This window comes from Dendroctonus ponderosae, unplaced genomic scaffold (assembly GCF_020466585.1).
Source record: "Dendroctonus ponderosae isolate FM_Combo_2020 unplaced genomic scaffold, Dpon_F_20191213v2 Dpon_F_20191213_1, whole genome shotgun sequence".
Classification (NCBI taxonomy): domain Eukaryota; kingdom Metazoa; phylum Arthropoda; class Insecta; order Coleoptera; family Curculionidae; genus Dendroctonus; species Dendroctonus ponderosae.
Window position 1 is genome coordinate 30,171,657 of NW_026017110.1, and position 27,782 is coordinate 30,199,438.

Below are 27,782 nucleotides of genomic sequence, written 5' to 3' on the forward strand. Positions count from 1 at the left end.
ATCAGCACCAGGAGTCTACAGAGTTCCGTGCAGCTGTGGAAGAGCATACATCGGCACCACAAAACGAAGCTTAAACACTAGGATCACGGAGCACAAACGAAGTTGCAGATTGGGGCAAACAGAAAAATCAGCAGTAGCGGAGCACGCACTGCTAGACGGCCACCAAATACGCTTTGACGAAGTGGAAATTCTGCACCAATCTGAAAGATACTACCCGAGAGTCACCAGATAGGCCATCGAAATATTTAAACACCAAAACAATTTTAACAGAAAAGAAGAAATTACGGCACTCAATCCAGATTGGAAGCGCGTTTTGCCCCAAACAGCATGTGCTCCGAAGCGTTGGAACCCCCACCCATCCCCCACACATGAGCACACACGGCTGGGCTGCATAAATACGACGGGGAGTCCAGCAGTTGAATCAGTCTTAGTCGGAAAGCACGGGAGATCACTTCGCCCACTGCCTCATCGCCTTTGATAATGTCCACCGCAGTTGTGGACGAAACGTCAGGAAGAAATTCCCATAGACCACGGCTTCAAAGCCCGGAAAACATTCCTAAATGTGATTTAACCGGCCGTGAAAGCCTTCATAGTGTGATAAGTATATTATTGTCGTATCGCAGAATATGACCTATGTATGCTGTGTTACGGATCTTGATAATCTTAATTAGTTTCCTTTCGTGTCCCATGCGCCTCAGTACTTCTCCGTCCGTTACTCTATGCCTCCAGGGTATCCTTAGCATGCGCCTGCATATCAACACTGACTGTATATCCACTGTGCATCCACTAGATATCCATCGACTTATTCCACCTTTTTAACAGTTTGGACTTTTAAGATTCAGGTTCCCACCCCTTACAGTAACACTGACCACACATAACAGTCCATAAACCTTAGTCTAATTCACAGGCACAAACTTCTTTTTGTGAACATGAAAGAATTGGTCTTTTTGTGAACATAAAACTGAATGTCTTTCGAGCCATTTTAATCCTGATCTTGATTTCTTCGTCTGGGTCCCGTAGGACATTAATGATGTATTTTTGCACCCGTTCTACTTGTATTTCATTAAGTGCGATAATAGGGTGGATATTCGGGTTTTCGCTTATTACTATACTGACCACTTCTTCCCGTGATCGGTTACCCTTATCTCAATTAGGGTTTATTAATTATTCTGCATCCTCCGCCATTATTGCAGTATCGTCTGCGAATCTAAGATTATTGGTTAAAATCCCTCAAATATTCACCGCTTTTTCTCTCTAGTCCAGCGCCCTCAAAATCATAAACTGGGAGAACATATTAAACAGTTGCTGGGACAGGATGTAGCTCTGTCCGACGCCTTTTTGGATTCTGATTTAACCAGTTTCCATATTTTCAACCCGGATCACTGCCGTTTGGTGAAAGTTTAACTTCTTGGTTATTCGTTCCGATACAGGTTGATACTTTTTAAGTTCTCGGTAAGTTTGTAGTGTTTGTTCTTAATCAAAGGCCTTCTGGAAGTCGATGAAACAGTCAAATATAGTTTTATTGTGCTCTCTACACTTCTGTCGCATTACTTTTAAAGTGAACAGTTTTTTTTCTATTTAATAATTTTTTGGGCGATTTTTAAAGTGTGGCCCATCAAGTTAATTATTCTATATTTGTCGCATGACTTTGGGTTGTTTTTTGAGGTAGCGGAGTAAAGACCGATTTAAGCCACTTTTATAGATTGCCCCTTGTTTCGTATATTCGATTTTAAAACTCTTCAAGGCCGCTCAAATTTCTGTGGTCTAATGCTTTCTACATCTCTATCGAAATGTTGTCAGGTCCAACAGCTTTGTTGTTTTTTGCTGTCTCAATCGTATGTTTCCATTTCGATCTAAATGATCCTCTCGTTCCGCTGAAAACGGGCTTGTTACGTATTCTTCTCAGGTTTCCTTTTAATTTTCCTCCGTCAGCTGAATATTTCCCCATGTTCTTGTTTTGACCATTTTAATCTTTTAATTATTTATACATATTAAAGGCATCGTGTGTGTTGTTTAGTTTCGCATCTATTTCAGGGCAATTTTCTTCCACACATTTCTCCTTCGTCCTTCTTATGTCATGATCTATGGGTCTTTTTAGTTGTATCTTCCTTTGTTGGTGTGTTTGTTTGGCTTTTCTTCCATAACGTTAATTATGTCCTGCTTCATCAATGTTTTTTTCGCTGTTCGGACTGTTCTGCCCATGACAGGTTCCTCAATCTTTCCGGCAGTGCCAATATTAGTCGTTCATGCTTCGGATATATCGGTTTGGTATGGTTCTTCTTTGAGATTTTCCAAGTTCACTTTCTTTGCTCTTATTGGTCGTTGTATTGAGATTTCTTAATCTCAATTTTACACTGGCCAACAGTAAATTGTGATCAGTGTCACCGTTCACATTTGGATAGGGTTTTACACTGTTTCTAAACCGTCTGTTAACATAAAAATCTATTTGATTTCTAGTAAGATTGGCTTCATTGTGCCCAGGTGTAAAGCCTCCGATTGAGCAGTTGATAGAGGGTGTTTCTGCAAGTGCTGGTGAAGGCAGAACTGTACAAGTCTAACGCCCCTTTCATTTCTATTTCTCAGTCCAAAACCACCCCAACATTGCTGAATCTGTCTCGGCCCACTTGATGGTTGTCTTTAATTTGTCCAAATCTGAGCGTCTATTTGCATAAGGTTTCTATTTATTGGACTGGTGTTTATTTGAATCAACATCATTCTACTATTGGACGGCAAGAAGTTAGTGACGTGTTGTTGAAGCTCTTTTTTATGAGAAGGCCCACATCATGCCTGTGGTCGCCGCCGTAACATCCTGAGTAGTATATCACCACATCGTCATGCTTGTATTGTGCTGTGCATGGCCATTTCACCTCAGTGAGACCTAGGACCTCTATGTCCGTTCTGTGCATTTTCAGAGCAACGTTTGTTAGTTATCATTCCCTCTTTTTACAGAATCCTGATATTCCATGTTACTAGACGGGTGAAGGTCGCACTTTTCTTCTTATTCTTGTTTTTATTCCACCAGGGAATTCTTCGCACCCCCATCCCATTAAAAAGACGTCGGGGACTCGGGGCCGTTTATCTTTCACTACTCATCAACAACCATCCATAAACATTAAAACTTTTTGAATCATTAAGGATTGTTAATTTATATATACAGTATAATAGCAGTTAGCTCTTTATCGCTCTGATGTTAAAATCTTAATTAGTAAACTTGTATCCAACATAAATATTATTTTAGTACTGGATGTATAAATTTCGAAACACAACTCTGGACAGTAAGGACGCAAATGATAGAACTACCATGCAGAGATACTTTTCATCGTTAACGACGTTAACTATTACAACACCAGGGGTGATTTGTAGTTTTCTGGCAGCAATCGGAGGACATAAAATTAAAGCCACCACTCGTGTGTCCTGTGTTTTGACTGTGTTTTCAACTGTGTTAGTTACACAAGCCATTTTTGTTACTATAAACACGGATACCTGTAAGTATTTTACGTTGTTTACATATTTACTTTATTTCGTTTTCGTTTTTTGTGAACTTTTAACTCGCAGAAGCAAAAATACATACATACATTTATAACGTATGGCGAGGTCAACATTGAGCACAACAGTCTTTTGTTCAAAATGTATTGAAAAATTTGAAATGTACGTACTTTTAAAAAGTACTTGAGGAATGTTTACTGCTGAAAACATTAAAGTTAATAAGAAACAACATAAATGAAAAATAAATATTATTTCCTTTACGTCATGGAGAGAACCGCACTTAAATGCCTTATTTGTCAATAAGATATTTTAGTGCTAATAAGTGTTTACATTTTGCGGCAATTTAATAAATACTCGTTCTGATCAAAATTGGCGCAGCAACTCCAATTAAGAGTTAACTACAAATATCTATAATCAGCAATTAGTAGCGTAATATGCTTTATGCAAATACTGATATGATCCACTTTATATGATACTTTATCGTCAGTTTGATGTAATATCTGCTTATGATATACACATTGCTACCAAACAAAGTTACATACGCTTGTTCATATGAAGCCTTTTCGCCGGTATTGTCCACAGAGAAAGTGCAGTGTGATTCCTGAATTAATACACTTTTTAGCCGAACATAAAACTCATTAAAACAAACAATACTTTCAAATTACCATTTAAAAAAACTTTTAAACAAACAGTTACATCAATGACTAAGAAATGGTCCAAACATTTTTGCTACTTTTTTCTCGAATTTACTTTGGTCTTGCTTTGCATTGCGATTTGCCAGTTTACTGCATATATTTAACTTCCGACAATTATTTAAACTTAAAAATCGCACATGTTGCAAACTTTGGCAAGAAGTTCAGAACTTGAATGCCATCATTATGGAAACATCGTGGAAGATAAGACGAAAAACGAGAAGACTTAATTAATTTCTATGAACAATTTTTACATCAGCACGAACATAATGACCATTTTAAAACAAACTTTTCTATTAAAGACGAAGCAACATTTACCCGAATTGATGGGACCGAATATTTGGCTGTATAACGTCGATTATACTTAACTGTGTGAGCACGAATTGTGCACGAATTTCTTATTGGCTACCAAGTTTTACCAGACCGTTTGGTTGGCGGAGTTATTTGACCTTTTTGACAAAATTATTTCCTCGCGAGCTTAATTAACGTGCTACTGTCCAGCCCATTTTTTCAGAAATATATAAATATGTTGGGTATTTTACTTGCAGTTTTTGCACAATCGTTTTCCAAAGACCTGAATTTCCCAACTGAATCGGTTGCTTGTCCATACAGGTTATTTGACCTAAACCGTTTTGGTTTTGGCTTGTGGGCTATTATAAGAAGTTTAAATCCCAAGTCGCAAGTTATTGGGAGACGATTAAGAAAAATTTTTCCGGGAAGCAAATGAAGAAAAACACAAACGCATTGAGCGAACGATCTGCAGAAAAATGTTTGGACTCCGCCATGATAAGATGACTGACCAATATCGTATTAGAACTAATGTCAAAATTCAAAAAATTTCGAAGGATGGTGATATTGTCCAAGAGGTACTCTACGTGTACGTACGTACTCTACGTGTAGGATATTTTAGATTGATGGAAGACCGTTCCGAAACGTAGGAAAGTTGTACAGTCAGCCAAGACCCACCTATGGTTGTAGCGCTGGCTGATTTTGATGATGAAGATAATAAAAATTAGCTGCGTCGAAAATTAATTGAAAAAACTTTATTTTTAAAATGTTGCTTGCTTTGACATTTTCGATATCTTCTTCTTCCTCAATCTTGATTTTACGCGAATCGCCTGTTCAATTATCGTTCACTTACAGGCTGTTCTGATATCCTCGCTTCTCTCTCTATCCAGCAGTGTCGTTCCGGTGATTCTACGGAGTATTTTCATCTCAGCTGTCTCTAGGAGTCTTCGCTGATTCTAGCGTGGTTTCTGCGGTATATGTCATCACCGACCTCACGGCGGTTTTGTAGATCCTAGATCTAGTGTCGGTTCCCATACTCTTATTCCATCATATGGCATTCAGACAGCCAGATATTCTAGTTGCTTTTGTTCTTCGGTCTCTCACCCTTGCATCAATATCCCCAAAGCCGGAAAATTCCACACCAACGTAGTTAAATTTAATTTTCTGCTCGATCACTCTACCGTCAAGTTCCAGTTTGCATCTTAGAGGGGTTTCGATGTTATTAAGCACTTTGTTTTGGTCGGTGATATTTCCATATTTAGGGACTTGGCTGTCAGATAAAATAAGTGTAATGACTTTTGTAAGTCATCTTCACTTTCTGCAATTAGAGCGGCATCGTCAGCATAACACACTATTTTGATATCTGCAATCCCCATTTTGTATCCCTTTAGCCCTCGAACACTTCGAACAAATTCTTCCATTATTAAATTGAAAATGGTAGGGCTCAGGGAGTCTCCCTGAAAAATACCGCTATCCGCTGGTATTGGTTCTGTGAGGTGTCCTTCTATTTATGCTCGTACCTTATTGTTTGTATATATGTTCTCTATGATTTTACTGAGATTGTGTGGGATTTGCCTGTTGTAAAGGGGATGCAGCACGTCTTTCAGCTGGACACGGTCAAATGCTCTAGTTAGATGAACAAAAGATATAAACGTTGGCTTGTTGCTTTTAATAAAAATCGATTTCTCGACTATTTGTCTTAATACGAACACGACGTCTGTGCAAGACCTTCCCGATCTGAATCGCTGTTGTTCGTCCGCCAACGATGTAAGATTGTTGATTTTGTTCGTAATTACTTTAGTTGTTTGTTTTAGAGCAGAGCTTAAAAGGTTTATTCCTCTATAATTTGATGGTATTCTCTTGTCTCCTTTTTTGAACATGAACATTAGCACAGTAGTGCTGGTTCGCCATTTATCTGGGATTTTGCGTTGATATGTAATTTTCTGTATTAAAGTTGTTAATTCTTCTGTTAGTCTTTGCCCACCGTATTTGAGCAATTCATTTTGTATACCGTCTTGTCCGGCGGTTTTTCTATTTCTTAGTTCCTGTAGTGCGTCTTCTACGTCGGACGTATTGATCGTGCATCTTTTTAATAGTTATTTCTGATGTGGTAGGTTCGTGTGCCGTGTTTGTCGTTTATTACAGATCAGTTAAATAGCGAATCCACTCTTCGATTTGTATGTGGGTTGGTTCTATTGCTCTCCTTTCTGTGCGATTTTATGGATCGCCATATCTGCTTTTGATGCTCGTAGAAATCTCCTTCCAGGCGCTTGGAGAACATTTCCCATAATAGTTTTTTATTTTCTCACTAATTCTTTAGTTTTATTCCTAACTTGCTTAGATTCATTATATAATTCTGGCGTTCGCATAGTACAATATTTTAGGTAGGCTTTTCTTTTTTAATTTGCACTGTTCCTTGACTTCTGGGCGGAACCATGGTGTCTTATGGTTGCTTACTTGGTTCACTTTTGTTTCTTCCTGCAATTGCCTCCCTCGCTGAATTCTTGATTCTTTCCCAAGCTAGATTGATATCGTTAATATTTAAAATCGGGTTTTTTTTCGATTTTTTGTGGTAATCTATCTTTGTATAGGTACTTTATCGTACGGTCCCATAGCAGCTCAATACTCTTCGATCTTCGATATCGAGTTTAAAAACTATCAACTAATCCAAACTACACCAAACTATCAACCTGGGAATCACACTGTATTTAGCAAACAAATTTACCGCATTGATGAGTATGTCATATTGAGTAAATTTCGATGCCGGAAAGCACGATTATTCCCTTTTCTCGTTTAAATGGATCGTGTTTGAATTAATAGTCTGTTTCATTTCCTTTGTTATTATAGCCATGCTAATATTTGTGGGAAAGTAGTAAAGCGTAAAGAATTTTGGCTTAATAAGATCCTTCGGACTTGTGGGTCCACCGATCTACCGCTAAACGCTTGGTGAGTGAGCAGTCACATCAAGTACATACAGGGTGTTTTTTAGTGCAAGAGAGTCCATTATTTTCGTTGTTGTTGAACTTTCGAAAAATAGTTTCATATAAAAGTTTTTGATGCACAAAGTACGCACATTTTAAAAATATCTTATATGATACATAGTGTCTCAGAAAAGCGAGACAAGGTGAAAGTGTATTTTTTTAAATATAATTACCAATTTTTTATTAACTCGTGGAATGCAGCTTGAAACGCTGCATATGCACCGTAAATTGTTTTTTTTCTTACTTGCGACGTTGACAGATTATCGTCATGTTAGTAAAATTTTGCTGCTAAAACTTTGCTGTTTTTCAAATGGAAGTACCTGTATATTAATACGTCATTAGAAAGACAATTTACAAAGTTACAAATTTGCATTTACACTTTAAGCTGTGAAATTAACCGTTTCCAAATTATAAATTATTTTATTTAAAAATATCCAAAAGTTGTTACATTTTGTAAGGTGACTATGGAATGCATTAAATAAGTGTCAAAATTTGATGATACTTGACATAATCAATGAAGAAACGTGCAACGTTTTATAAAATGTATGGAATTTCATAGCGAAAAGTGCAATAAAACTGCATACGTCTATAAAAATAAAAATACAAAATTATAACTACAGTGATATTTGAAAATAAATGTTCAATATGATTTCCGTTAACATTTAAGCAACTATTAATATCTATGTTTTTGAAATGAATCGCTAACGCAGTTTAAAACAATATTATTAAAGTTTCGAAAAACATTTGTTGTGATTCGTTCCTTCATATCATTTTTGTAGTTGGAGTTATTTTATAAACTTCGTTTTTGGCGTAACCCCACAAATTAAATCAATTTTTGTCAAATCGGGTGAACGAGGTGGCCACTGAACAGGCCCACCTCTGCCTATCCACCTCTCAGGAAATTAATTGTTTAGGTACTCATGAATTTGAGCTGTATGGTGAACTGGAGCTTCATCATGTAAATACCACATTCTTTCCTTGATATAATTAGGTAAATGATCAATTAAACGTAGCAGTTCATTTTGTAAAAAGAATTAAATAAATTCTTCCAGTTACTCGTTATCCATGAAAAAAAGTAAGGCCCATAATTTCCGATAATGCCACCCCAAGTATTTAATAACCAACGGGCTTGACTATTTGATCTTATAAAATAAGGCATGGTATTTGCATAATAATGGAAATGATATCTATCAACCATTCCATTTTTATGAAAAGTTGCTTCATCAGTAAATAATACATAATTAAAAAAATATCTGTCTTCCCCAATATTGCGCCTTGTCTATTCACAAAATCAAACTCTAGTTACAGTGACATAGTCCTGGCTGTTAAGTTCCTGCCTAAACTGCTTGTGATATGGATGAATTTTATTTTTTACTAATATTTTTTGTATAGTAGATCGGCCGATATCTGTTGCATTAGCGATCATTCTCTGGAAAGTAAGAGGGTTTTCAGTTACTTTTAATAAAACTGCCAATTAATTTTCTTGTGTTGAAGCCGTTTTTAGTCTGTCTATTTTCTCATATTCAATATTACCTGTTCGTATGAATCGTTCGATAAATTTTTTAAACGTCTTTTTATTCGGCTGTCTTCTTTCAGGAAAATGTTGATAATGAAGTCGCGTAGCGAGCGTACAATTTTTATCAGTAGCATCCAATATAAACAACAAATCCACTAATTCTTCAATTTAGAAAAAATCATATTTGTTTAAAAGCTTTTTAATAATATGGATGACTTTTAAACTAACTAGTCGTCATATCGCTTCTCCGGAAGAACGGCAGTAATAATAGACAACAAGATTAATTATTGAAATTGTTAGATGAATACTCTATTTTAGTCACAGTCAACTTTATCAAATGACAACAGCAAAACTAAGTTGAATAAGAAATATTTATTAATAACATTACAAAAGCAAAAATTTGAAATAAGCTACTTAAAAACGGTTTATAGTATTTTGGAATAATGTTAGTTGTTAACAAAGTTTGTAAATCATTTTTCTTATTTTCATTTAGTGGGATTTTTCAAATGTAGGCGGGTTTTCTGATGATGCTTTTTAGACTCTTCACTCCAGAAAAGCGTCTAGTTCCAATGGTTCGACTCCTAACTTGTACCCAAGTCTGTTTGTAGCTAGATTTGTAGAAGTATACACTTTATTTCATAAATTTTACGACTTTTATATCTGACATCTTAATTTGACCACCCTCTAGATTTTTCTGGGCATTGAAACCAATTTCATTACACATCGATTTTAAATCTATAGTCGTCATAACTCATTTCTTTCACTACAAAAGGATTTCCAGTTTTTTTCAATTCCTTATTATGGTCACTAGTTGGTCAGGCACGTATATGGGCCGCGATGTTTTGGCTATCTTCGTAGATTTCTCGATAATACTTTGGATGGTGTCGCCCTCATTCTGCGTATGCCCACGTATGATGAATTTGTGAGTAATAAAGTTTATTGGTAACGTTTCCACTGCGTATTAATACATGCAGAAGATGAATCGGTATATATGTACTATCAAAATATACTAGAACAGCACTTACGTCCTGGTTGAACCAAAATTCAGGCACCAGATTTGCTACCTCAGACGCTACTACCGTTAGGTCACTGTTCATCTGGAGGCATTGTTAACAAGCGAAAAATAGACGTTCTAACATTACGTCGTTGTTCAACTGCAGAATGAACATTTTTTTGTAATAGTGCCATAATTAACTCAAAAAGTCGAAATTTGCAGTTGCGTCATTGTTCTTCCGGCGAAGCGATATACTAAATGTACATTGATTTGTCAAGATTGATATGTCAATAATCATAAAATTTGGACACTTATTTATTGACTTCCATAGCCACGTTACAAAATGTAGCAACTTTTTGAAATTTTTAAATAAAATAAATTATAATTTGAAAACGGTTGATTTCACAGCTTAACGTGTAAATGTAAATATGTAAGCTGTCTAATGACATATTAATATACAGGTACTTCCATTTGAGAAACAAAAGTTATATTTCGTTAAAAAGTTTTGGATTGAAGTCCACATTGTTAAAACCCTGTACAATGTATTGATATTTTGGTTCAATAGAATTCTTAACGGATTTGTGGTGATTGGAAAGAAGTATTTTTTTTCCTTCTACAATAAATTTTTAGATGCCATGTTTTTAAGCAAAATTTTACTAAAATGGCGATAATCTGCCAACGTCGCAAGTAAGAAAAAAACAATTTATGGTGCATATGCAGCGTTTGGAGCCACATTCCATGAGCTAATGAAACATGCGTAGTTCTATTTAAAAAAATACACTTTGATCATGCCTCGCTTTTCTGAGACCCTCTGGATCATATAAAATATTTTTAAATTGTGCGCACGTTGGGCGTGAACAACTTTTATGTGAAACTATTTCTCGAAGTTCAACAGCAACGGAAATAATGGACTCTGCCGCACTAAAAAACCACCCTGCAAATCCGAACAAAGAAACTGAAGACTCAAACTTATTTGTGAGCATTTAACTCCCTTTAAATTAAAGTTTCATATTTTTGTTTTCCACAAAGGCATCCTTATTAATCAAGTGTAGAATGTTTATACATACTCTAAACATATTTTATTAAATAATACATAAAGTTGTAAATAAGTTATATACTAAAGAGACATCAATAACTGAGCTCACTCACTTCCAGCATTTCCTATTCGTCTTAATTAACTGACCCAAATAATCGGGCGGCATTAATAGATTAATATTGAGAAATGCTGCAGATTATTAGGAATTGGTGCTACCGTAGATTGAATGATTTCCGGAGGTTTATTAGATTCGTCGATAGCCTTTTGTTTCGTTAGTTTACTAATATTCATTGTTACTTAATTTTGAGTAAAGTTTTGAACATTTCAAATGTTGTAATTAATAAAACTGTTAATAATAAATTTCATAAGAAGGTTTAGAAGGATTTAGAAGTTCAATTAAATTACTTACTATTTCTTTTTGTTTAAGGGCAACTAGGATTTTTTATTTTCACTCTACTCAATCAGCTGATTATGTCATGTAAGTTGAACCAGTGTGAATGTTAATTTCCAAAGTGATTTAAACCCAAGTGAGATAAGCCTACAATTGCTTCCGTTTTGTTTAATGCATGTGTTAATTCTAGGTGCGATGTCACTAGGAGGATCAGGTGCCATGGGTCTAATTTCTAAATTACCTCCAATTTACATGAAAGCGCATTTGGTGGGCGAAGGCGTGGCGGGAGTTTTTTCGTCACTGTTGCGTCTTCTTACCATCATCATTTCGCCATCGACTAGTGGCGCAGCGTTTCTCTATTTTGGTACTGGAAGCGCTCTGATGATCTTCACAACAATTATTTTCTTATTTGCAACGAAAACAAAGTTTTTTAGGTATGACAGATTTTATTGCAGCCGCATGGAGTTTTAATATTTTTAATTATTGATGTAAACTTTCAGATATTACACCGAAGGTACTAAAGACGAGGCAAAAGAAAGCCTCAGAAATCATAAAGACATTATTGATGTACTCAAAATAATATGGCCTTTAATAATACTACCTCTATTTGGAATGCTCATACCCACGACATCAATAATAAATCTAGTGGTATCACAGTACAATGGCACCGACAATATTTGGGGAGGTGAGCAACTCACTGTTTCCAGAAACAAATGCAGATTTTAATATTTACTATTTTAGATAAATATTTTGTTACGATTTGCTCCTACTTAGTACCGGCCCTTGCCGGATTATTCGGTAGAGGATTATTCAACTATCTGGACATTGTAAGTATTGGTTTCAAGAGAGATGTGTAAAGTAAGCAAAATAAATTGCTTAAAATTTTATATTAAATAATGAAATAACTTTATACAGGGTGTCCCGGAATATGTGGCCATGCTCTCGGATTTTTATAGGGGATGTTAAAAAAGCACAACGAATTTCTATGAAAAAAAAATTTCAGATGGCCCACCTACGGAGATACAGCCTCTAAAAGAGCCACCTGAGAATCAATTTTTTTAATGACTTTTAGAATACTTTTTGCAATTAAATTAATTATTTTTCTTTCTCTTGCTCTTAAGAAAGAACCATGATATTTTTTTTCGCTTATGGGTTTGCCAGGGATGGACTAGCTGGAGCACAATAATAGTTTTTTTTACCCTTTACAACAAAGACACGAAAATAATGTATTTAGGTAGCTTTAAACTTAAACTAAAAAAGACATTCTTGATTCATATCGATAAAAAGTACCGTTTTCGAGGAAAAAATGTTTTTATTAAATACGGATTCTACATAAAAAAAATTAAATAATTTGTGTACCTACTTGCATTATTGTACAGGGTGGGCCACTAAGAGAGATGGTCGGCCATATCTCACAAACTATTAGTCGTATCGATTTCAAGTAAAAAAATATATAAGTAAAGTGGCTCAGGGAAATGGCTGAAAATAACTTGCAAGTTTGCAAAATGGCCGCAAGGGGGCGAAATTGCAATAGTAAATTTTGAATACGGATTTTTAGCAGTTTAGGACAGGCTAAGGTAGGTTGCAGATACCTTAATTATATTCTTGACAAACTTTCAGTTATTTCTTGTGGGAGTATTATTGTTCTGGCTAGTCAAATAAAGTGGTGGTGGAAAGTCAAATAACGGTTCAAAAAGTTGTTAATAGCTCCGTATTGGTTTAACCAAATTCAGCGCTTAAATTGCAATTGAATAGCTCCTGATTTATATTAACACCTACTATAAAATATAGGCCGATGTGATTGCCACTTTGGCCGCCAGATTCGCACAAAAGGTCGTCAACCTTTTTCAATTTTCTTAAATTTTTTAAATGGAATGACATGTAATTTTTTAGCTGCTTAGAAAAAGTATAAAAAATCAAGCAAAATAGTGAAAACCACACACCGATATATTTGTTATAACCGAAGATAGAACCAATTTGACAATAACAATGATATTGTTGGGTTGTTGACAAAACAACAAACAATCGGTTCTGAGAAGGACCGATTGTTTTATTTAACCCATTATGAGTATTATTTGAATGAAATGCACTCTTGGGATTCAAGCCTGCTTAGAAGCTCAAAATGTTTTCGGTCATTTCGAATGGATTGCTCAAGCCTGTCTCTTGTAGATAAAACAGCACTCTCTACTTCTGCAACAGGAATGTGATGAACTGCGTCCTTAATTTTGTTTATTAGATCCTGTTTGGAAGTTGGTGTAGTTTGGAAAACAATCTCTTTTACTATCCCCCACAAGTAAAAGTCCATACACGTAAGATCGGGTGGCCTAGCTGGTCACGGGAATAAACTGCCTCGTCCTATCTATCTATCACGATAAGCGTTGTCTAAAAATTGACGGACATTTACCGAGAAATGAACCGGACACCCATCTTGTTGAAGAAACATGTTTACTCGCTTTCGCACCGGTATGTGTTCCAACAGTAATGGTAGTTGGTTTTGTAAAAAGTGTAAATAAATATTTCCGTTGGGCTTTGGACCGATAATTCGGCCCCCAATTATTCCGCACCAGACCTTGACACTAAATCGCCCTTGATGCTCATCTTCCTGCATCCAGTGAGGATTTGTCCTGGACCAATAATGCATATTATGCAAATTAACTCCCCCATTGCTGTTAAAAGTAGCTTCTTTTGTCCAAAGTATATTTGTAAGAAACTGATGTTTTTGTCAGAACCGATTGTTTTGTCAACAACCCAACAATATCATTGTTATTGTCAAATTGCTTATATCTTCGGTTATATAACAAATATATCGGTGTGTGGTTTTCACTATTTTGCTTCATTTTTTATACTCCTTCTAAGCAGCTAAAAAATTATATACCGTTTCATTTAAAAAATTTAAGAAAATCGAAAAAGTTTGACTACTTTTTATATCGCGCCCTCTGGCGGCCAAAGTGGCAATGATATCGGCCAATATTTCATAGTGGGTGTTAATGTAAATCAAGAGCTATTCAATTGCAATTTAAGCGTTGAATTTGGTTAAGCCAATACGGAGCTATTAACAACTTTTTGAACCGTTATTTGATTTTACCCCACCACTTTATTTGACTAGCTAGAACAATAATACTTCCCCAAGAAATAACTGAAAGTTTGTCAAGAATAGAATGAAGGTACTTCCAACCTACCTTAGCCTATCTGAAACCGCTAAAAATACGTTTTTAAATTTTGCTATTGCAATTTCACCCTCTACCGGCCATTTTGCAAACTTGAAAACAATTTCCAGCCATTTCCCTGAGCCACTTTACTTATATATTTTTTTACTTGAAATCGATACGACTAATAGTTTGTGAGATACGTCCGACCACCTCTCTTAGTGGCCCACCCTGTACAGGGTTATTGATTGAACTTTGGCCATCCCGTTTTTGCATTTAATTTGAAATTTATAGAAAAATGTTAAATACAAAAGTTGTAAAAATTAACGACTGGTTTACTTCGCGATAACACCAATTGATACAGGGTGTCTCAAATTCAACTGGCCAACCAAACTTATCTTTTTTTAAACGCAATGCCGCACATTCGAACTATTCGCACAATTACATTTAGGAATGTTTTCCGGGCTTTGAAGCCGTGGTCTATCGGAATTTCTTCCTGACGTTTCGTCTACAACTGCGCTGGACATTTTCAAAGGCGATGAGGCAGTGGGCGAAGTGATCTCCCGTGTTTTCCGACTAAGACTGATTCAACTGCTGGACTCCCCGTCGTATTTATTCAGGCCCAGCCGTGTGTGCTCATGTGTGGGGGATGGGTGGGGGTTCCAACGCTTCGGCGCACATGCTGTTTGGCCCAAAATGCGCTTCCAATCTGGATTGAGTGCCGTAATTTCTTATTTTCTATTAAAATTGTTCTGGTGTTTAAATATTTCGATGGCCTCTCTGGTGAGTCTCGGGTAGTATCTTTCAGATTGGTGCAGAATGTCCACTTCGTCGAAGCGTATTTGGTGGCCGTCTAGCAGTGCGTGCTCCCCTACTGCTGATTTTTCTGTTTGCCCCAATCTGCAACTTCGTTTGTGCTCCGTGATCCTAGTGTTTATGCTTCGTTTTGTGGTGCCGATGTATGCTCTTCCACAGCTGCACGGAACTTTGTAGACTCCTGGTACTGATAAAGGATCCCGTTTGTCCTTGGCCGATCTCAAAGTCTGTTGGATGGTTCGAGTTGGTTTAAAAATGGACACCCTGTATAAATTGGTATTATCTTAACATAAACTAGACGTTAGTATCTAAAAGTGTTGTATTTAATATTTTGCTCTAAATTTCAAATTAGGTGTTAAAACGGGCTGGCCAAAATTCAATCAATTTGTTTATTAACTCAAAAACAGTTGAGAATCATTATGGAACGTTTATATCGAATGGGCCTAGAATTTTAAAATAAAAAAGGCGAAAAAGTACGGCATTCCATTTAAAAAAGGTAAGTTCGATTTGCCACTAGAATTTGAGACACTCTGTATCATTTGACATTCTCTTAAAATAAACTAGACGTTAAAATCTATAACTTTTGCATCTAACATTTTTCTCTAAATTTTAAATTAGATTCAAAAATAGGGTGGCCAAAGTTCAATCAATATTGGTTATTAACTCAGAAACAGTTGAAAATCATTATAGAACATTTATATCTAGTAGGCCTAGAATTGTGCGAATAGTTCGAGTATGTAATAAAAAGTACGGCATTTCATCTAAAAAACGTTTGGTCTCTTTCTTGAATTTGAGACACCCTGTATCAATTGTTACTATCTTAAAAAAAAGTAGACGTTAATATCTACAACTTTTGCATTTAACATTTTGCTCAAAATTTCAAATTAGATGCAAAAACGGGGTTTCCAAAGTTCAATCAATAACCCTGTACTTTTTGTGTAGGTGAAATAATACCTTCCGTTATATATAATTTCTACCTTTCGATATAAATAATTGTAGGCTTGTTCGCCAAAGCCAAACGCGATTGTGGAAACTAAGTGAATCGCAATGCGGTTGCTGAAGAAGATCTTTTAAATACGGTAGAACCAGATCTTTCCATAAGTGTCCGGAAATTAGGTGCCCGGTTTCATTGTCCAAAATCTACAGTTTTTAGGGTCGTTAAGGAAGAGCAATTGCATCCTTATCACCTACAAAAGGCTCATGCGCTTCGACCTGAAGACCTTCTACGAAGGAAGGAATTTTCAAACTAGACTTACGTGTGCACAGAAACAATGCAAACTTTGTCGGTTCAGTTATGTTTACGGACGAAGCTTTATTTGCTAAGCAGGGAGTCACAAAATCTGATAACTTGCATTTATGTGCAGAAGAAAATTCGCATGCTTTTATTGTGACTTCCCATCAACACCAATTCCAACCTATTAATGTATGGGCCGGACCCATCGTATAACATTTAATAGGACCATGCGTATTGCCTAACAGGTTGACCAGGTCACTTTATTTGGAATTTCTCTAAAACAACTTGCCAGAATTTTTAAAAGACTTTTCTTTAGCAATACGACAGACGATGCCCATGCATGATGCGGCACCACCCCATTTTAGACTGGCAGTTCGAGAACACTTAAACACGCAATTCCGACAACGTTGGAGAGGAAGAGGAGGACCCGTGCCTTGGCCTCCTTTCAACCCTTTAGATTTTGTTTGGAGGATATTTAAAAACTCTAGTGTATGCCAATCCGGTCGACACTAGAGACAACTTATTAATAAGCATTAACTTTCATTGTGGCCAAATACGAACCAATATGAAAGCATTGCGGAGGTCGCAACGATCTACAATTCTTCAAGCTAGGGAGTGCATAAGATCGGAACTGTCCTCTTTGTTGATATAAATCAAGAGTGGCTTACAGTTTAAAGTTAAAGCTATATACATTATTTTCGTGCCTTCATTGTAAGGGAAAAAATTACTATTAGTTTGCTTCACCTACTCCATCCCTGGCAAACCGAAATGCTAAAAATGTTTTCCTGGGTCCTTTTTAAGAGGAATGATGTACTGTTCTTTGTATGAGAAAATAATTAAATTGTATGAAGTATTCTAAAGTTATTAAAAAATTCGATTCGCTCTGTAGTGGGGCCCTCTGATTTTTTTTAAATAGAAGCTTGTTATGTTTTTTAACGTCCCCTATACAAATCCGAGAGCATGCCCACATATTCCGTCACACCCTGTATAGTTATGTTATGTTTACTCATTACAAATTTTCTTAGTCCCGTGTGGAAAGTAATAACTTTCGCCACGCACGCTGACAGCTTGATTTTGTCACCGTACTAAACCAATCTGCACTCAAACGTTTACAAATGAGACTTTCGAATTTATCTAAATATTTTTACCTACGAGCACTACTGAAAGTAGTATAAAACACTCTATTATTACTACACTCATTAATATTTGTTTGTTTTATAAATATATCTTCTTATCATTAAATGGAATCTTTGGAGTATTGGTACGCATTGTAACTTTAATTTTATCACTTAATTTGGCCCCAATTTCATAGAAAAGATCATTCATCTTATTTGCTATTTGTTCTATATTGTCTACTTTGTTGTTGAAATCATCAATTATATATTCAATTTCATTAATATTTAATTCAGTAATATGTATTAAAACTATATTATTTATTTCAGGATTTATCAGTACCCCTTCTCTACCTGTTTACCATAACCAAAGATGGCCTGTCTGGATCATTAATATGTTTGTCTAATGCGAAACCAAGGCACAATCTAACCGTCATTGTAAACAAAGACTGGGAGTATGCTCTACTAACAGGCGCACAAGCCATGTCCTCAGGATTTTTCATTAATTTATTTATGATGAAAATTTTAAGGTAAAAAAATAATTATTCCTAAATTAACAAAATGCATACCTACTATAACTTCTAGAACATTAATGTTGGTCTCATATTTATTATTGGTGAGTAGGTGTTTCTGATAATCAGATAATAATGGAGTAGAAATAACTGTATAGACATGATGATAATATCAGTACCAAAACAGTTAGAGTTAGATTATTTGAATATTTATAAACTCGATATTAAAACTCACAATCACGTATTGAAGTGCATTTACAGAAAGTAGTGTCGGTTTATAATAAAAGCTTTAAGCAGCGGTCATTATGATGAATCATACTTTGTATTTCGAAAATTAATGGTAATCTATTATCAATAATCTGACTAGCTCCAAATAATGTAATTTCATGCCATAAACTGCAAATAAACCTGATTGTATGCATATGATTGAATAATTACCTGCAGCCTATATAGTTACTAAAATACAGGCTGAAAAATTTCATATTAAGAGTTACTGGATTTACAGCTTATGCTAACAGGATCGTCTTTCATTGTAAAAGTGCTACATTACTCAAACTTATGACTGTTGGAGACAGATAACAGTAGTAGCATTCGTCAGATAGACGAATGGAAATTCATGTTTTTTCCTTGTAGTCCTGAGGGCGCTCCTTATTCGTTGATGAGAAAAGATAATAAATCCAAACCGTTTTTGTGCCAAGGAAATCAAAACCGTTCACATTCGATCATAAGCAATCGTTGATAGTAAAGAAGCGCTATTCCTTTCACTCATTTTTGCGCTTCAACTTTACGCAAAGTATGAGCAAATTGTTGTTAACGGCGCGAATATAAGGAGACATTTAAATTTTTGACCATCCGCGTGCGTATACTAAATAATTGATAGCCAATTTGTATAAAATCGACGGAATTGGTCTTTGGCGCTCGTGGTTTGTCCAATAACTTTCGAGACAAAAATTAGCGTAGTTGATTTATTCCAATAGAGAGTTTTTAGACCCCTTAAAATTACGTTGGCCTTAAACGCTAAACATTATTCTGATCATGTGTAGTGTTAAAAAAATAAGGTGTTCAGGCAAATAACGTTAAGGGCGTTTTTTAGCTTTTGATACCGCGTTTGTCGCACTCTTAATAAAATAAACCTCAACCTCAAAACATTGAAGCTGCCTTTCTGCGTCGGAATGACCAGGGAGATGTGGATCACGATTTAATAAGATTATTAAGAGATAATTTAATAATTTTTGAGCCACCTGTTGTTGCAAACCGAAAAGGTATTTTCAATTTAGAAGTTATTGAGTCCAGAGATTGCCTTATCAATTTTAGGTTTCAGAAGGAAAATATTCCGCGGCTGGTTCAATGTCTTCGACTATCAGAAAAACGCATTCTTACCACGTCCATTTCACTATTGGCTAACTGAGCGGAGAACGGAAAATAAAAATTCAAAATCGAATAGTTAGAAGTTAGAACCTGTCCGTGTGATGTTAGTAGTATTGCCAAAGTTCAAATTTGCCCTAAATCTAAATCTACATCTAAATTTATTATTACTGATGGCGAATCAGAATTCTTTACGTATGCTAAGTAGAAAAGTCGGTAGAATGACTCCTTCTGTTGTGTTTGCCGTCGTTGTCACATGCTAAACTTAATCTTTTTATTTTTAAATGGAGATGATGGCTTTCGCATTTATTATAACTTATTGGTCGTATTATTGCTTGCTTTCGCTTAAAAATTGAGTTAGGTAACAGGGCCAAAATTGACGTCGCCATCTACAGAAACTTTTAGTGGTAGTATCGTAGGATACTATTATCATTTCTTCACAAGAACCGCTGTATCTGAATATAACTATATAATATATGTCTGAACATATTGGGAGTAAGCGAAACAAGGTGGCATAACCCGCGACACTGTTCGAGAGACAACAACGTAATAAACTATTCTGGAAACAATTGTAACCCCAATAGACATGGCGTGGCAATCATTGCAGATAAAGAAACCAGCAAAGCAGTAGAGAGTTTCGTCTCAATCTCGGAAAGACTGATAATACTACAAAAAAGACATTGAGGAAAAAATAGATGGTATTACAACATCAGATACGCGGACGATACGGTTATATTAACAGACAGTCTAGAGGACCTACAGAAACTAATGAACAAAATAGTTAAATGCGGTTAGGAATATGGGCCAAAAATGAACGTCAAAAAAACGAAATTGATGAATATATAAAAAAATCAGAACAATAGAGATAATCTAACAATTAAAAACAGGACTCTTGAGCAGGTAGACAACTACAGATATCTAGGGACAACTATCAGCTCTACCAACGACGACACTAAAGAAATAAAAATTTGCATAGAAAATACACGAACAAACCTTAAAGCCAGATTTAAGAATCAGAATAGCCAGGTACTAGGTCTTTTTGACTTGCTTGATAGAATGGAGGTCTGGGCCCCGAGCGCAGCAACTGTAAAGAAGCTGGAATCCTTTCAGATGTGTTCCCATATTAAAAATACCATGGACGGAACACATATCAAACAGCGAAGTCATGAGGAGAATGAGCAAGGAGCTACCTGGGACACGTTATACGGCGGGAGAGATATAAGATGCTGCAATTGATTATGCAGTGTAAAATCCGAGGCAAAGAAAGTTTAGGAAGAAGAAGAATATCATGGTTACGAAACTTGCGAGAATGCTACGGATGCACATCAACCGAACTTCAACAAAAGGCAGAATCGCTATGATGATTGTCAACCTCCGCCGCTGAGATGGCACGTGACGAAGAAGATAACTACTGCTGATACACTAAATAGGATTGCGTACATAATATATTAAAAATTGGATGGGAGCAAACCACGTCCAGTAAGCAATTTTTTCACTCAAATATGGAATACTTGCGCAATTGTGTGCAAAACTTGTGCATATTTGCGAGTATATCTCATAATTAATAGGTACTTGTTTGCATATTGACTAAACTCGATTTCAATTGGGGCGAAAGCTTTTCCGTATAGTTTTTCTTTGTACTCAAGTATCCTAAAAGGCTTCGAAAATATATTGGACATGAATAATATTTTTGAAGAAAATAAATGTAAAAAAACAAATATACAAAATATCAAATTAAACATGGCACCATGTTTTAGTGAGCCAGAGTTTATATGAATCTAGTGTGAAATAGGAAAATTTTCATTTAATTTTTCGTAAATTCAGATTTCATGTTTCGAGTATGAAGTACTAAAAATAATAAATAATTTGAAACATGACCGCTGCACGCAAGATTCCCTATAATCATAACTTATGTGTATTATAACGCAACATGGGAACTGTGAAACACAAATTCTTATTTGCACCACGTAATTCCCACATTGCGTTAAAATTGAACACCGGGAGGTGGCAGTCACATTTGTCGCGACCAGTGTTTCAGCTAACATGCGCGAGTTGGTTTGAGGTTATGTTAATCAAAACAATCTTTTTTGTTGTTTGTTCTTTCTTAAAGTTTCAATGTATATGACTGATTTTAGCATAGCGCTTTTATGCCTTTAGTCATCCTGGTTTCAACACTCGAGAAGTGGTTAAGGTTTAGCGTGGTCTCCCAAAACTGGGTTAAAAGTGCATAAAAAATGTATGCATTGTTTGTCCAAAGCATCTATTGCAATGGAAGGTAGAAAAATACTATTAGTTGCGTACATGTCAAGTAATTTCGTTGATCAAGTTCCAAACGATCCTTGTTATGTCACACAGTTTCCTTTGCGGCATCTCCGAAATATTTTAGAAGTAATTCCTTTTTTTCGAAATACGCAAATCAAGATTGTGATTGAAAGAAAGCAGTTCCTAACTTGTTGCACACAGCGTTTCCTATCTGTGTCTTACGTTAACATAGTTGCAGTTAAGGAATTACATATAACACAATTCCTAAACCTCGTCGCCGATTACTTGGATGTAGGCAACAATGCCTTGGGTGCCAATTTAAAGGCTACAATGTGTAGAAGTACTCATCATTCGTTTCTATCGTATAATTAGGCACTCGCCATGACGTCATTCAATATTTTGTTTGAAATTTGACACAAAATAAGGAAATCGTGACTTCACAACGACGCCGGCTTTATAACATTTCCTTTATAGGAATAAAATGCTCACTGGGCGCATAGTCACTTTTCATTCGTTGCAGGTGATCATGGGCTATTGCTAGAGAAATTTGAAAGAGATGGCATCAGGGCAAAAACAGTTAAACTAATAGAGACCTATCTATGCAATAGGAAGCAAAGAGTTTGAACTGAAGATCAAATCAGTTCTGAAAAAGATGTATGCACAGGAGTTTCTCAAGGAACTATACTTGGACCTCTATTTTTTATGTAAATGATCTTTTGTTGGATATGCAAAAAGATATTATCCTATGATATGCGGGCGACACGGTGGTCATTTCCAGTGACGATACGTGGTCGGCTGCAAGGGATTATTTTCAATAATATGGTAGAGAGGATGGCTGATTGACTGGCTTTTAAAAAATGAACTTTAAATACTAGTAAAAAAGTATACAGGGTGGCCATTTTCTGAATCTTTGTATGGGTAACTTCTACATTTTTAAAGATAGAGAATCCGTTCAATTGAAAAAATTGGGCAGAATTCGATTGCCCATTCATTACCATTTTCAAAATTTAGGTACCCGACCAGGTTCCTGAAATATCCTGAGAAACATCCTGAGACAAGAAATCAACACTTTTTTAATTATCACATATTTCGTAAACTGTTTAACTTAGAAAAAAAGTTAAAGTTGCCTTTGGCAGAACTTTTTGCGTTGAATTCAATAAACTAGCACTCGTTATCATAGTTAACTTGAATTACGAGATAAAAAATAAACTTATGTTTTTTTAAATGGTAAACATAGTTGGCTGTGTGCCTTTTAAAATCCTTATTTTTACTGAATTTAACGGTATGCTTTTTTAAACTGAGAGCAGTTTAAAAAGTTATCGAAATAGAACTTAAACGCAACAGTGTTATTGCTTTGAATTTTGCTGGGAAATCTCAACGAGCCATTGTTAATAAACTACGACATTTGCATGTGAACAAAATGTTTGCGTATCGGACTATTACACTTTACAATGGTACTGGTAGCATCAAATAACGCCATGTGAGTGGACATCGAAAAACAGCACCATCGCGAGAAATGGTACGAAAGGTGAAGGCTAAAATCCAGCGTAATCCGCTACAAAGCGCAGTTAAATTGTTGAAAAGTTTCAATATGTCTGCTCGAAGCATGGGGCGAATACTAAAAAATTAACTACGATTGAAGCCCCACAAAATACAAAAATTTCAAGATTTAATACCTGCACAAAAAGCAGTTCGCCTCGCAAGAGCAAAGGTGTTAAAACACTTGCACGTTAATGGCGAGATTCAAAATTTGGTCTTTTCTGATGAGAATTTTTTTACGGTTCAGCAATATGTCAACAAGCAAAACAATCGTATTTGGTTAGAGCACAAATAAAGGGACAATTTAGGGCAACGAATTGCTCTGCGACAGCAAGGGCCTGCATCAGTGATGGTTTGGGCCGCGCTAACTGCCACAGAAGGCTCACAAATCGTTTTTATTGAACAGGGCGTAAAGATAAATCAACAAATCTACCGTGGAAATATTATAAACGACGCTTTGCTTTCTTGGGCAAGTTGACAATTCGGTCGAAACCATTGGACGTTTCAACAAGACTCGGCACCATCCCACAAAGCCCGTGAAACCCAACGTTGTTTACAAGAAAAGGTTTCCAGATTAATTTCTGCACAACAACGGCCACCGTATTCCCCCGACTTAAACCCAATGGATTTTTCCATATGGTTCATTCTGGAGGCCAAAGTATGTGCAAAAAAATATGGGACGGCCGACTTCTTAAAGATTGCTCTTCGTCTCAAGACCACATTCGTGCAGCTTGCGAAGCCTTCCCGGACACACTCGATGCTGTTATACGCGCTAAAGGTAGCTACATCGAACAATAACTTTTTAAAATTTTGAATGTATTTACATTTTAATGTGTTTTAATAAGTTTTCTATTACACTAAAATTAAAATGACAAAATTATAGCATTTTTAAATAGTAACACTTCGAGTGCCGACTCCTGTAATATGAGAAGGGTCAGACATCTGGATCATATTATCCAAATAACAAAATACTTAATATTTTGCAGAAATTAAAAAAATAATGGATATGAAAACTTTGTTAATTGATATATGTTAGTGATATATCACGTATTTTGCTTTATAATGGTTTATGGTATACTAATTTGGGGCAAGACCTAAAAGACCTATTATGATACAAAAACATAAACCACAATCTTAAAAATAATTAACAAACTTTATTTTTTGGTAAATAATTATCCGTTAAATGCTGAAATTGTTTGCACATGAATGCCTTACATATCATTACAACGACCTGAACGTGCAGTGCATCCAAGATCAGACATAAAATAATACAATTATTTAAGACGAAGACAGTCATAAGTAACAAAATTGGCTTAATAGTAGCTGTTACAATATTCAATAGTCTCGCTAATAAACTAAAAGTACTGAAACATAAAACGAAAGCATTAAAAAGACGGAAAGTCATAGTTCTGAATTAAACAGAGAAAATATTAGATGGTTTGATCTATAAATATCATATTACTTATAATATAAATTATTCTAGACAATGTATGTTAGTTTGCCAGTTTCTAAAGCTTGGTTCTCATGGGTCCGGAATGCTTTGCGGATACGGAGTGCGGAAAGTGCGCGCGCAGCCTACTACTACCATTACTACACGCGGAAAAATTCACGCAGTTTACAAGCATCCCGATTATTTTTCCGCATTCCACCGACAGTGTTGGCATATCTTTCGAGAAGCGAGACACGATACAACTCTTTTTTCTTATCAGTATTTTCAAACGCATCTAAAAAGAAAAAAACAAAGACATTAAAATGAAAGAAGGTGGAATAGACGCCGCTGAACATAACCTTTCACTGGAGCATCACTGGAGATAACCTAGATTTTTACATTCTTCCGCACGCCATGCGGAAAATATTAAAATTTGCGAACTTCTGCGGATGGGTTGCGCTGCGCATGCTAAAGCATGCGGCAAACTTCTGATCTTAGGTCGGAAAGTTTTTCGCATTCCGAACGCGTTCCGGACTCATGAGAACTCGGCTCAAGAATACCAGCCTATGTACAGATAGCTTGTCTATTTCTTTAGGATTACTGTATAAGTGCTATGTAGTATACATATAATTTATCTGGTTAAATAAACTGTAATTGAAGAATCTCAATCTCTTACCAATGATTAATTCAAATTCAATTTTTTGCAGGTCAGTACCACCAAACCGCATCGAACTTGCAATGATGATCACCATGTTCTTCCTGAGTCTATTTTCGGCAATTACATCCCCACTTGGCGTTTTAGTGGTCAGTCTTCTTTAAAGAAAGCAAAAGACTTTCGGTGTGCGTGCAGACAGTCGGTAGAACCATTAGTATAGATGACGGTATAAACCGAAATTTTAAACGGAAATCTCCAATGTCGATATTTTTAATTATGGTTAAGTATTTGGTTAGTGTCATATTGTCTGTAGGGGGAATATACTGGAAAAGAGAGGCTGTGATATCAGGATACAACAAAACATACTATTTTGAACTTAAATTATTTAGACTTATGAATGACTAATTTACAGAAAATATAGAAAAATTGAAAGCTTTCCTGTTATTTATTCTCAATAGATAATGTATTAAACAGAATTTAGGATTAATCATTAGCTAATGAAATTGTATTTATAATTTACGTTAAATAAATGAGCTCCATATGGTATCAACTTGCAACAACCAAAACTATTAATTACATTTCAATTGTTCGCTAATCATCATATTTCATTAAAGATTTATTGGTAGAGAGTCGCCATTATAGCAAACGTTTGTTAGAGTACCAAAAAACATATTTTTGTCCTGCCAAAACAACTATTAACTACGTCGTACATCAACATCCAAACTATGTAATCAAATATTTGTTTCAAAGAAGCAAGGTAAAAAAATATTTATTTTATGAGACTCTAATGAGATTAGGTTGGTGCAAAAATGATGTCGGTTTTTAACCTTTAACTTTAAACGAACATAACTCAGCTTAGAATAGACTTTATTAATCGAAATAAAAACCTAATGCATCAACACATTTTTGCCGACGAGAGACAAGTTTATTTATGCCTGTAGCGTAAAAATCTGAGCGTGTGGAGGCGACGAAATCAGCAAAGGCGCTTTTAGCCGATGCCAAAGACGATTCTTGGTTTTTAAAGCATTTCTCGCGCAGGAAGTGGTAGAGATGCTTGAAAAAGCTGTGGTAGATGAGACCGGCTGCAGACCACCAAACAGTCACCATAACCTTCTTTTGGTGGAGTTTCGGCTTTGCAAAGTGTTGAGGAGCCTCATCACGGTCCAACCACTGCGCGGAACGTCGTCGGTTATCGCAGAGGATCAACTTCTCATCACACGTTACGATCCGGTCGAGGAACGGGTCGGTTTCGTTGCACAAAAGAAGAGCAGATGACACCTCAAAACGACGATTTTTTTGATTTTTGTTAAATTCATGTGGCACCCATTTATCAAGCTTTTTTGACTTTCCCATTTTCTTCAAATGGCGACTGACTGTTGATTGGTCAACACCGAGTTCTTCCGCAACGTCTCTAGTGGTTTTGCGAGGATCGGCTTCGATTAGGGTTTTCAATTGATCAATGTCAATCTCAGACGGACGGCCGCGACCCTCTTCATGTTCAAGACTCTCCTCACCACTGCGGAATTTCTTGAACCATCGTTGCACTGTCCGTTCGTTAGTGGTTCCTGGGCAAAGGCATCGTTGATATCGCGAGCTGTATAGGCAGCTTTTCGGTGCAGCATATCACGTTTCTTTGCATCAAGCGCTTTCCGAGATGGATTATGATGCACGATTAAATTTTTGTAACTGGTTAAAGCAAATGTACACATAAAATAATAACTTTGTATCGCGCATTTTGTGGACTGATGAAGCCACTTTCTGCAATACTGGATCAGTGAACTTACGTAATGCGCATTATTGGTCAACCGAGAATCTCCACTGGTTGAGACAAGTTGATCGTCAAAATAGGTGGAAAATGAATGTCTGGTGTGGCATTGTTGAAAGCAAAATAATAGGTCCCTTTGTTTTCAACGAGTGTCTTAATGGAGATAATTATTTACATTTTTTAACAAGTGAACTTAATGGACTGTTAGAAAATGTTTCACTGCAAGATGGATGTCCTGCTCACTATTCAAGAAATGTACGCGACCATTTAGATAGAACTTTTCCCAACCGCTGGATAGAAAGTGGTAGTCTAGTCCCATGGCCAGCAAAGTCTCTAGATCTAACTGTATTGAATTTTTATCTTTGGTGGAGATTAAAAGATATAGTTTACAAAACTGTTCCCACAACTTGGGCAAATATGATAGGTCATATTACAGATTCCATCCATAGCATGCCACAAGCCCGTGCAGGTTGAGCTACCCATCGGGCGCGTCCCCAGGTGGCGGATAGGGGGAAGGCCGGTCAGATACGTCTGACCGGTTAGCGACGGCCATAAGTGAAAGT

General features: G+C 36.1%; 1 protein-coding gene across 3 annotated transcripts in view; it reads left to right on the forward strand.

Annotated features, from left to right (window-relative positions):
• The window catches only part of LOC109536766 (equilibrative nucleoside transporter 3), a 32,976-nt gene extending 6,962 nt beyond the window's left edge, over positions 1 to 26,014 (forward strand). For 2 of the 3 annotated variants that reach the window (XM_019903120.1, XM_019903122.1), the window contains 7 exons: positions 3,239 to 3,485; positions 11,421 to 11,471; positions 11,575 to 11,818; positions 11,885 to 12,069; positions 12,126 to 12,211; positions 18,023 to 18,222; positions 25,507 to 26,014. In XM_019903120.1, coding sequence (XP_019758679.1) covers positions 3,239 to 3,485; positions 11,421 to 11,471; positions 11,575 to 11,818; positions 11,885 to 12,069; positions 12,126 to 12,211; positions 18,023 to 18,222; positions 25,507 to 25,618 — 1,125 coding nt within the window. In that variant the 3' untranslated portion in view covers positions 25,619 to 26,014. The remainder of the gene's footprint in view (positions 1 to 3,238; positions 3,486 to 11,420; positions 11,472 to 11,574; positions 11,819 to 11,884; positions 12,070 to 12,125; positions 12,212 to 18,022; positions 18,223 to 25,506) is intronic. The other variant, XM_019903123.1, reaches the window with a different exon arrangement.
• The last annotated feature ends 1,768 nt before the right edge of the window (positions 26,015 to 27,782 follow it).